The sequence below is a fragment of the Lacerta agilis genome, chromosome 7 (genome assembly GCF_009819535.1).
Source record: "Lacerta agilis isolate rLacAgi1 chromosome 7, rLacAgi1.pri, whole genome shotgun sequence".
Taxonomy (NCBI): Eukaryota; Metazoa; Chordata; class Lepidosauria; order Squamata; family Lacertidae; genus Lacerta; species Lacerta agilis.
The window spans coordinates 85,334,828-85,347,289 of NC_046318.1; the positions used below are offsets into that span (position 1 = coordinate 85,334,828).

Below are 12,462 nucleotides of genomic sequence, written 5' to 3' on the forward strand. Positions count from 1 at the left end.
TAACTCTATGATGACCAGAAAACCTGACTGGGCTGTCTGAGGGGGATCTGAACACCATGTACTTTAATTGGGGAGTTGCCAGGCACCTGTCCATCACCCACAGCTTAGCAAAAGGCTGAGTTCCTGAACATAAACTCATCAAGGTTCCAGCAAATCCATATACATTAAAATAAAATAAAAAATTCTGCCGGTGGGGTCACAGGTTCCCTGCAGTAGGAAATGTTGATCCCCTTTAAAGGTAAAGGTAAAGGGACCCCTGACCATTAGGTCCAGTCGCAGACAACTCTGGGGTTGTGGCGCTCATCTCGCTTTACTGGCCGAGGGAGCCGGCGTACAGCTTCTGGGTCATGTGGCCAGAGTGACTGAGCTGCTTCTGGCGAACCAGAGCAGTGCACAGAAACATTGTTTACCTTCCCGCCAGAGTGGTACCTATTTATCTACTTGCACTTTGATGTGCTTTTGAACTGCTAGGTTGGCAGGAGCTGGGACCGAGCAATGGGAGCTCACCCCGTCGCGGGGATTTGAACCGCAGACCTTCAGATTGGCAAGCCCCAGTGGTTTAACCCACGTGGGTTTATGTATTCCTCTTTCTGACAGGAGGGTGCCAGCACAGTCATATAGCAACAGTCCACAAATCCCCTAAGGGGCTCCCAGTTCCCATTCCACACAGAAGTGAGCCTTGAATAGTGACCAGAATGTGCCTTTTCCCTCCTCCCCAAACCCTGTGATTATGAAATCAACATGGAACTACAAAGTAACTAGTGCGCATCAAGCAATCTTGCATGTATCCCCTGCATAGCTGTCAAGTTTCGGATTTGAAAATAAGGGATCAGCAATCTCACCTATCCCGGGGACAGTCACATGTCAGTGGTGGGCGGAGCCAGAAGCAAAAGTGGGCGGAGCAGCAATGTAAACTCCAAGCGGGCTCGGGCTCGGAGCAGAGCAAAGAGGAGGGCAGCCAGCAAAGAGGAGGGCAGCAATGTGCTCCGCGTGATGGAGCCCCATCGTCTTCTTGTCTGATCCCATCAAAACAGGACAGGAAGCAGCAGCTGCTCAAAGGCAGCCAGGCTCCGCCCACCAGCTAACCCTATTGGCCGGCTGAGGGGCTCAGCGGCAACGGATAGGGGCTGATGCAGGGGGAGGAATACACCCCCCTGTAAGCACGGGAAACGGCTCCCACTTGCTTTGAGGGCTGAGGCTTTTCTCTCCAAGTAGGCAAGGTCTTCCCACCCAGTCCGTGGCCAGCAGTGGAGGAGCTGCTTCCATTAAAAACGGGAAATTTAAGGGAAATAAAAAAGAAGGGAGAGCAGCGGGAAACTGCTTAAAATAAGGGAGAATCCCGGGGAAAACGGGATACTTGACAGCACTGATCCCCTGGGACACAGCGACTGAGGAGAGTAGAGAATAGAAAGAGATGAGAGGACTGTCTCACGGACCCGCGGATCGCCCGTGATCAAGGTGCGAGCGGCAAGGTCGCTGGGTCTAAGAGCATGGCACGGCCAGCACTCTCTGGAGCCACTCCTAGATGCAGGGGCACCTGTTTATTAAAAAATAATAAGATTTGGCCAAAAACAGGTCCCCGGAAAAGCTGATCAATCGCCAAACGATTTATATTTTTACTGCCACATATATTTGTGAACAGTATGCTCAACAATTCAACGACTTTGGAATTTACTGCTTCATTAAACTTCAGACAGCAGGCTTGGACAGCAGCCCAGAACTGGGAAATAAGAGTGGAGCCCGGAAAAGCTGCGCGGTTTAAATTGACAGATGAATAAAAAGAGAATATATACCAAATATACCAAACTGTACTCGGCAGGTGAAAGGACACGTGGCTGTTTAACATGAGGAGAAACGATCGACCAGGGGCTGAGGACTTTTGAGAGTTTAAGATCGGAATGTGGAAAATATGAGAACAACAAGAAGAAAGCAGAAATTTATAATTGTGTGAGATGATTCTTCAGAGCTCCAGAATATGGGAAGTCCGTTCAAAATTTAATAATTAATAATTTGGATTTTATTTTGGTCTCCCCCCCCTTGAATTGGATTATGATTTGATTTGATTTGTTACTGATTGGATGCCTTTAATGGAAAATTAATAATAAAATAAAATAAATAATTATTATTTAACAACAACAAAGAGAGAGTGGGAAGAGGCAAGTGGAAGTTACATGGGGTTGGATTTGTGACCACGTGTGATTTGGCATGTGATTTCGCAGTATTTGAGGACTTAAATGCTAACAGTGGGTCTCCATTCTCTGCATCTCCCCAGCAGCTCCCCTCAAGAGCCCCTCCGTCCAACCACCTCATGCCACGTGGGCAGGTGCGATGCAGGTAGGGCTTGAAAGGGGCTCATGACTCAGTCCCAACCTGGGTATCAGTTTGCAGCTCTGAGCTTGGATTTTATATAATGCTTAGTTCCCTGGAGAAAAGCGTTTCATGCTTCTGGAACCCACTTCTTCATGGTGTTTTGAATTTAAGACATCTTTGATGTGAAAACCCGTCCACTTGTTTTCCTAACCACAACAACAGTACAGGTGAAACTCAAAAAATTAGAATATCGTGGAAAAGTCCATTTATGTAAGCAATTGTTTTCATTAGCTACTGGAGTTTAATATATGAGATAGACTCATGACATGCAAAGCGAGATAGGCCAAGCCTTTGCTTGTTATAATTGTGATGATTTTGGTGTTCAACTGATGAAAACCCCAAAGTTGAGATGGTTAATTTGGGGTTCTCATCAGCTGTACGCCATAATCATCACAATTATAACAAATAAAGGCTTGACATATCTCGCTTTGCATGTCATGAGTCTATCTCATATATTAGTTTCACCTTTTAAGTTGAATTACTGAAAGAAATGAACCTTTCCACGATATTCTAATTTTTCGAGTTTCACCTGTAGTACAAAGTTGTTCTTGAGGGTTGTCTTACAAACACCTTGGCCCTTCCTAAATCACGGCCCATCTTCCTGACGGGTTGTAAACCTCTATGGAGCTTCATGATAACAGCTTCAGGAAATGTCAAATAAAAACAAAACATTAATTATATCTAATTTCTGGTGTTAACCCCTCCCCTCCCCGCACTATTATCAGGAATCGCTTCAAGGAGTTCTGGCCCTGAACACTGAGGAACCCGGAGAACTGAGGGAATTTCTGTATCTGCTTCCTCTTAGAGCAGAATTCACCAACCTCTCTAGTTGCGTGACTAGTTCCCTCTGTGATAGATCCTTAGCAAATGGGACTTGCAGTTCCCACACATGGTCAGCCCACTTTCTGGCTCTGTTCTCTAGCATGGGCAAACCATGCGCCCTCTTGGTTTTGAGGGCCTGGTGAACAAATTGGAGAGACAAAAGAAGGCTGTTCAATGGATATTTATTGGAGAGTCAACATGGGGGTCAACTAGCTCGAGTGATCCCTAACACTGGTCACCCAGCTTTGTCCCATAGACCTCCACCTCACACAGCGTCAGGGTGGATGCATGTCCCGGGAGGTTCACACTGACATAGCGGCCCTTGAGCCAGTGGCAGTTGAGGCTACTGAAGGAGCCACGCCTGGTGTCGGTGATGTTCCCACAGCTGCAAAGAGAAAAGGGAGGTCCGTCACATCTTTGTCCCGACTCCTCTGCATGGCAGTGGGCTCACAAAACCATCCATAGCTGCACTGGAAGAGCCCTGAAGCCACCTAGGCCAGCATCCTGCATTCACAGTGGCCAACCAGGTGCCCCGAAGGAAGTCCACAAGTGGGACTTCAGAGCAGCAGGGCTCTCCCCATTCCCTGGGAGTCCCAGAAACTAGTATACACCTCTGACAGTGGAGGGAGAACATACCCATCATGGATAGGAGCCACAGAAGGCCTTATCCCCCGGGACTTGTCTAAACCTCTTTTGAAGCCATCCAAGATGGTGGGGATCACGGTTTCTTATGGGAACAGACTAACAGCTCGAAGCTCAGAAGTGAGCTTCTGTCGGCTGCCTTTCCAAAGAAGTCAGAAGCCATCTTGGTACTGGAAAGTGGGCAGCTCACCAGTGGAGTTGGGAGAATAAGCAGGAGACCAGACAAGAGGTGACCAGAATTTGGGAAAGTTTTAATATAGGAGAGAAGAAACATGATTCGGCAACAAACTGTCAGGGACTGGACTGAGGAGGAATGGTACAGATGTAGAGCAGTGGGAAAAAGAAGGTACCTTTTATCATATGTGGTGGGAATGTAAGAAGATGAAAGGATTCTGGGATATGATATACAATGAAATTGAGAAAGTGTTGAAATATACATTCGTTTAAAAACCAGAAGCTTTTCTATTGGGAATTATAGGTACAGACATTAAAAAACAAGACATAAAACTTTTCCAATATGCTGTAACCGCAGCGAGAATCTTAATTGCACAAAAATGGAAACAGGAAGAAACACCGACAAAGGAAGAATGGACAGTGAAATTAATGGAGTATGCGTGTCAGGATAAGGTGACGGGAAGAATCCGAGAACAGCGGGACCAGAAGTTCATCAAAGATTGGACTAAATTTGCAGATTATTTGAAGGACAATTGCACTGAACTGAATACGTTGGTAGGATTGTGAGAAGCTTTGTAGATTAAAGAAGGAAAGTCATTGCAATATGAAATTTTAGTGATAAGTTTAAGTGTGATAATTAAAGCAATGATTAATATGTGAAGTATAGATATTAGTGATGAATGTTAGGATATCATAAGGAGGGTTTGAAGGAAGTCATGGCCTTAAGAGTTGAAAAGATAATGTGATGGATTTTATTATTGTATTGTTATAAAACCAATAAAAATGATATGGGGGGGGGAATAGATGTAGAGCAGTGGTTTGCAGAAGGTCATAGTTCCGAGGCTGCAGAGGGGAGAAGCTGGGAAATATTGGGAGAGCAGCAGGAAGAAGAAGCACCAGGGGAGAGACAGCTGACAGACTCAGTGTCTCTAGAAAGCATTCCTGGCCCCCCACCCTCCCAGGACCAGGCGTGCATTGAGAGTAGTAGAACAGAAATCTCAGAGACAGAAAGCACTGATCAGCCAGCGCAGGGATGACGTAGAATAGGAGGGACGGAGGGGGTGAGACTTTACTCGGAGCAACGTCATTATCTAAGAGACACTACGTTCCTTCTTCTCTCTCTGTGAATATTGAATAAACCACTTGGTAAGAAGTCTTTTTGCTTATCTGCTTCTTGGCTGACACTATGGGAGGGATCAGATTCCCTGAAGCCTGACACAAACTTAATATGGAGGTCTTCAAAGATGTGCAGGATCCACTTTTCTCCTACTCTCCCTTCTCCCCAATTATGAATGGGGGGGAGGAACTGCAAGATGAGAGATGCAGTTGCTGCAGAGCAGGTGGGGAGGGAAGAGGCAACTGGAACTTACAGGGGGTTGGACTTTCCATGGTCAGCCACGGAGTCTCCCACGTGGATCTCAGCTCCCAGGAGTCTCTCACTGCAGCAGTCCTCACGGTTCTTCACCACCACAGTGGAGATGGCAAACTGCTCCCCCAGGTCCACATGCCACCATGGTTCTTTTTCAGTGCTGGTGTGGGTGCAGGAACCATGGAAGAAGTCCCCGTCACAATTCCCGTCTGTGGCTTTGCTTGCTGATGGAATAATTGGATGTGAGTAGATAGAGGACTGACAGGCTGGGCGGCCTCTGGCCAGGTTGCGAGCTGGAGAAACAACATGGTGGAAAGAAGATGGGGAAGAGAAAGGAGAACATGACTAGAGGAACAGCATTGTGTGGGTTTACTGAGATTGTAACTCCAGCAAAAAAAGAAATGAGATTCATAGAACCATAGAGTTGTTGTCTGGCACGACTTGTTTTTGCAAAACCCATGCTGGGTCTTAGTAATCACGGCATCCTTTCCTAAGTGCTCACAGATGGACTGTGGAATTATCTGTTCTAGGACCTTTCCTGGTATCGATGTCAAGCTCACTGGTCGGTAGTTACCTGGGTCTTCCTCTCCCCACTTTTCGAAGATGGGGACAACATTTGCCCGCCTCCAGTCTGCAAGGACCTCACCTCTTCTACCAGCTCCATCTGGTACGCAGACTGAGACCCTACCTGCCTGCAAACGGTCTTGCCAGAGTGGTTATCTCCTGCTTGGACTACTGCAATGCACTCTACATGGGACTACCTTTGAAGGTGACCCAGAAACTACAACTAATCCAGAATGTGGCAGCTAGACTTGTGACTGGGAGTGGCCGCTGAGACCATATAACACACCGGTCCTGAAAGACCTACATTTCTGAGCACCATTCAAAGTGTTGGTGCTGACCTTGAAAGCCCTAAACTGCCTCGGACCTGTATACCTGAAGAAACATCTCCACCCCCATCGTTCTGACCAGACACTGAGGTCCAGCTCCAAAGAAGAAGAAGTGGAAGAGTTTGGATTTGATATCCCACTTTTCACTACCTGAAGGAATTTCAAAGCGGCTAACATTTTCCTATCCCTTCCTCCCCCACAACAAACACTCTGTGAGGTGAGTGGGGCTGAGAGACTTCAGAGAAGTGTGACTAGCCCAAGGTCACCCAGCAGCTGCATGTGGAGGAGCGGAGACGCGAACCCGGTTCACCAGATTATGAGTCTACCGCTCTTAACCACTACACCACACTGCAAGAAAAGAGGTTATAGGGAACCAGGCAGATGGGCTTCTCAGTAGTGGCACCCACCCTGTGGTATGCCCTCAAATCAGATGCCAAGGAAATAAAACAACTATCTGACTTTAGAAGACATCTGAAGGCATGATGTGGAATTAGCAGGGGGTGGAATTGCTCTCCCATCATGGCTTGTCAGGTCAAAGCTTTGGTTCCCCCTTCAGGCTTTGCACTGGATCATGGGAAAATGATGCCAAATCACCACACACTGGGTAAGATGATGCCCAGGATTTCATTGTCACAAAGCAGCTTAGACGCCACTGGTTTGGGCAGAAATAAGAGTGTCCTATGGGGATAGGGGGCACCCTTTGGCTTTGTCCACAAACCAGTCTCCCTTTCCCCTCCCTTTCCCCTGGTCTTACCAGCACCTCGCAGGTCAGGCTTGCAGCTCTGGGCCTCTGCACCCTCTGCCAGGAGCGCCAGGGCCAGCAGCCAAATCCAGGTGGGAAGCATCCTGCTAGGAAGAAGGACAGGTGTCAGTGAGCCCGTACTGGAGCCATTCGGGGGGCGGGGTGTTCGGCTCCCCCTTAGTACCATCACAGGGTTTTGGTGACAGCCAAGAGCGATGAAGGGGCATTCAGAATCAAGGGCCATGTTAGGCATAATGTTCTTCAAATTGCTAGAGATCCCTAACAGACTTTTAACAGACTTTAAAAATAAATAAAAAAGACAGCTTTAGCTCTACCCAAAAAGGATCAGGACCTTCTTTTCTGCGGAGGGGGTAGGATAAGAAGTTCTAGACTTCAAAGATCACATCCAACGGGTTTCCCCGACTTACCTTGCCTCTCTTTCTTGGGATCTGCAGAAGCGTCTGTTGCTCTTGGTGGGACAGGAGACACAGGTTCTTCTCCCCAGACTGGAACGGAGACTTCCCTGCTTCCAGAGGAGTCCTGCACCTCCAGGTTTTATCCCCTTTCCCAATGGACAGCGCTTGCCTGACGTGGCTCAACTTGGCCAATCAGAAAGATGTTGACACCAGGATCTAGGGGATCAAGATCAGGTTTTGACATCCTTCATCTGAGTAGGATCTGAGTGGGCTTGTGTGGTTTCTGACTCTCTCCCAAGAGGAAATAACGGCACCTCCTTGGCAGGAGATGGTTTTAGAAGAAGACATCCTCATTCCATTTATCCCATTCAGAGATCAGATGGGTGCCAAAGTGAGCGCTGATACTGGCAGGTCCCAACCACATCAGCTAAGCTCCAAAATGAACACTTTGTGGTCAGCCTTGTGGAAGGAGAAGGAGTTGTTTTGAACTTCTACCACGCCATGGCTCACCTCCATGTTCTCTGGGCAGTTGCATCAGCATCACAAACACCAGCCTTGGCTCCATCACTACCTTATACTGGAAATGGCTCTAGGGCTGCTATGAGAGACTCCACATCCCGCGACACCTCTTTAAAAAAAAGAAAAGGAAAAGGGCTGGTCTTTGTGATGCTGACACAGCTGCCGAGAGAAAAGGAAGGTGAGCCGCAGGGTGGTATGAATTCAAAACAGCTCATTCTCCCTCCTAAAGTTCTAGTTACAGGTAGGTAACCGTGTTGGTCTGCCATAGTCAAAACAAAATAAATAAATAAATAATTCCTTCCAGTAGCACCTTAGAGACCAACTAAGTTTGTTCTTGGTATGAGCTTTCGTGTGCATGCACACTTCTTCAGATACACTGAAACGGAACTCACCTACCCTTAAATACAGTGAGGGAGTGGGAGGGGTATTACTCAAAAGGGTGGTGGGAATGGGGGATTGGCTGATAGGTGTGGAAAACCTGTTGACAACTGTTAACTACTGCAATTGGTCTTACAGGAAAAGCAAGGGGTTAGATGGCTAAAAATAGCTTTATCATGTATAATGAGATAAGAATCCAATGTCTCTATTCAGAGTGGTGGACTCGTAATCTGGTGAACCGGGTTCGATTCCCCGCTCCTCCACATGCAGCTGCTGGGTGACCTTGGGCTAGTGACACTTCTCTGAAGTCTCTCAGCCTCACTCACCTCATAGTTTGTTGTGGGGGAGGAAGGGAAAGGAGATTGTTAGCTGCTTTGAGGCTCCTTAAGGGGAGTGAAAGGCGGGATATCAAGTCCAAACTTCTTCTTCTTCTTCTTCTTCTTCTCCTCCTCCTCCTCCTCCTCCTCCTCCTCCTCCTCCTCCTCCTCCTCCATCTCCATGGTTTTAAGTTTGGTAATAAGTTGCAATTCAGCAACTTCTCTTTCCAGTCTATTTCTGAAATTCTTTTGTAATAAGACAGCTACTTTGAGATCTTGTATAGAATGCCCTGGGAGACTGAAGTGTTCTCCTTCTGGTTTCTCTGTCTTGTGATTCCCTCCTAAAGGTTAGGATAACCACTGCTGATGTGGTTAGGAACTGCTAGTATCAGTACTCAGTTTGGCACTGTCTGTTCTCTTAATGGGATTAATAGAATGAGGATGTCTTCTTCTAAAATCATCTCCTGCCAAGGAGGTGCCGTTATTTCCTCTTGGGAGAGAGTCAGAAACCACACAAGCCCGCTCAGATGAGAAATGTCAAGAGCTGATCTTGATTCTCTGCATTCTGGTGTCAACATCTTTCCAATTGGCTGGGTTGTTCTAAGCCAGGCGAGAGCTGCCTATTGCAAAGGGGATAAAACCTGGAGATGCAGGACTCCTCTGGAAGCAGGGAGGTCTCCTCCATTCCAGGTTTGGGAGGAGGATCTGTGGTTGCGACCCACCAAGAAAGGCAGCAGATCCCAAGAAAGAGAGCCAAGGTAAGCTGAGAAAAACCATTGGATGTGATCTTGGAAGCCTAGAAAATCCCCTGGACCTGGAATTGGCATATCTGAAACTATATTTTTAATTTTTAAAAGTCTGTTAAAAGTTCATTAGGGATCTCCAGCAGTTTAAAAAAGAAGAAGGGCATCTGCATGGCTGCATGGCCTTTCATCAGTCTGGGTGTATTATTATGGATTCATTTTTCTTTTTTCTGTTTTCCTATCGTACATTGTTTCCGTACAGACTTCCCAACACAGCATTCCATGGAATTCATAAAATACCTTTGTTTGTCCATTTATCCACCCCGTTATTCCCCCTCTAGTTACAGGTGGGTAGCCGTGTTGGTCTGCCATAGTCAAAACAAAATCGAAAATTCTTTTTTTTTTTTTATAAGATTTTATTATTTTTTCATGAAACAAAACAAAACAACATTAAACCTACATACATAAACACCATAAAAACATAATAAACAATCAATAACACAAAAATACAACAAAGCAATACAACAAAACAAACTTATACAAACCTTGCTAGATACTTATCTCTGTTTCTAAACTTGTTTTAACTTCTTAGGGGGACTTCCCCTGGTCCCTCCTCTGTCTTCAAAAACATATATACTTTTAAGGTAGCTTCATTTCTTTTGTCATTAACTTAAACTCAATATTCTAGTATTTCTTAAATTTATCTAAACAGAAATATTCCTTAACATATATTCTATATCTTATCATCTTCTTGTACAAATAGGTCTATCCAATCAAATATTATCTTCTTTAAACATTTATAGCTCTACTTACACTTCTAAAGCCGATTCTTTTATATATTCCTGCACAAACATTCAAACATTCATTTTAACATGATTAACTAAATAGTCTTTAAATTTCTTCCAATCTTGTGACACCTTCTCCTCCCTCTGGTCTCGGACTCTGGCGGTGAGGTCTGCAAGCTCCATATACTCCATCAGTTTCATCTGCCATTCTTCAATAGTCGGTATCTCTTCGCCCTTCCAAGTTCTTGCCAATAAAATTCTAGCAGCTGTTGTGGCATACATAAAAAACACTCTATCCTGACTGGGTATCTCATCATTGGTCATGCTCAAGAGAAGAGCCTCTGGTTTCTTGCAAAAGGTAATTTTCATTACCTTCTTAAGCTCATTATAAATCTTGTCCCAGAAGGCCCTTACCCCTGAACACGACCACCACATGTGATAAAAAGTACCTTTTGACGATTTACATTTCCAACACACGTCCGACATTTTAGAGTTCATTCTAGCTAGCTTAACTGGTGTCAGATACCATCTATATATCATTTTCATTACATTTTCTCTTAAACTATTGCAAGCAGTAAAATTAATATCTTTCCTCCACAATCTCTCCCAGTCATCCATCATAATGTTATGACCAACATCTTTTGCCCAATCTATCATTGTTGATTTAACCAACTCATCTTTAGTATGCCACTCTAGCAACAAATTGTACATCTTGGAAAGGTTTTTTGAGTTCGATTCGATCAGTTCTGTTTCCAGTTTTGATTTCTCCACCTGAAAACCAACTTTTTTATCTAGTTTAAATGTTTCGTGTACCTGATGATATTGCAACCAGTCAGGGACTTGACTTTTGACTTGATCATAGCTTTTCAACTTAAATGAGTCCCCTTCTTGTTGCAATATGTCCATATATCGCAACCATCTAGCAGACATATTTGGTCTCTTATAGGCCTTAGCCTCCACTGGCGATATCCATCTAGGTGTCTTTCTCTCCAGTAAGTCTTTGTACCTAATCCAAACCTGATACAAAGATTTTCTAATTATATGACTCTTAAAAGTTCTGTGAATTTTAACTTTGTCATACCAAAGGTATGCATGCCAACCGAACATGTTGTCATATCCCTCCAAGTCCAACACATCTACATTCTCTAATTTGAACCAATCTTTTAGCCAGCAAAAGGCAGCTGCTTCGAAATAAAGTTTTAAATCCGGCAGGGCAAAACCACCTCTCTCTTTGGAGTCTGTTAACACCTTAAACTTAATTCTCGGCTTTTTGCCCTGCCATATAAACTTCGATAGATCCCTTTGCCAAATCTTGAAGCAGTCCATCTTATCCAAAATTGGTATGGCTTGGAATAAAAACAGCATCCTTGGTAGAACATTCATTTTAATGGCGGCTATTCTTCCCATTAACGACAGTTTCAGTCTTGTCCATATCTCCAAGTCTTTTTTTATCTCTATCCACAGTTTTTCATAATTGTCTTTGTACAGGTTCACATTTTTTGCTGTGAGATTGATACCTAGATATTTTACCGATTTAACAAAATTGAGGCCGGTGCCCTCCTGTAATCTTTGTATCTGTTCTGCACTCATGTTTTTACTTAAAACTTTGGTTTTCTGTTTGTTTAGTTTGAAGCCAGCTACACGTCCAAATTGTTCAATTAATTCTAAGGCTTTGGGGACACTGCTTTCCGGTTCTTGTAGGGATAGCATCAGGTCATCTGCAAAGGCGCGTAGTTTGTGTTCTTTCTCTCCCACTCTGATTCCTTTTACCTGTTTCTCTTTTCGTAGCATGTTTAAAAGGACCTCCAGGACCGTAATAAATAATAAAGGGGAGATAGGGCACCCTTGTCTTGTTCCTTTTTGAACTTCAATTTCTTCCGATATCACGCCATTTATTATTATTTTAGCTCTTTGTTCAATATAAATGGCTTTAATACCATTTAAAAATCTTTCTCCAACTCCCATCTTTTCCAAATTCTTTTTCATAAACATCCAAGATATTTTATCAAAAGCTTTCTCCGCATCAATAAACAATAGTGCTGCCTCGGTATTTATGTTTCTTTCCAGTTTTTCTAAAATGTCCACAATAATTCTCGTATTATTGCTTATTTGTCTTCCTGGAAGGAAACCCGCCTGTTCTTTGTGTATATAATCCTTCAGCACTCTTTTCAATCTTGTAGCCATAACGTTTGCAAAAATTTTATAATCCACATTCAATAAGGAAATTGGACGGTAATTTTTCATTTGCATTCTATCTGTGTCTGGTTTTGGTATCAGCGTAATAAAGGCTTCTTT

The 12,462-nt window shown here is 44.4% G+C and overlaps 1 protein-coding gene across 1 annotated transcript in view; it reads right to left on the reverse strand.

The window, feature by feature from the left end:
* LOC117050501 overlaps nucleotides 1-6,041 on the reverse strand; it is a 38,112-nt gene extending 32,071 nt beyond the window's left edge. Inside the window, exons 1-3 of the mRNA XM_033156170.1 lie at nucleotides 6,002-6,041; nucleotides 5,379-5,670; nucleotides 3,432-3,607 (exon numbers count right to left, since the gene is read on the reverse strand). Of these exons, the coding sequence (XP_033012061.1) occupies nucleotides 3,432-3,607; nucleotides 5,379-5,670; nucleotides 6,002-6,041 (508 nt within the window). The remainder of the gene's footprint in view (nucleotides 1-3,431; nucleotides 3,608-5,378; nucleotides 5,671-6,001) is intronic.
* Between the last annotated feature and the right edge of the window lie 6,421 nt (nucleotides 6,042-12,462).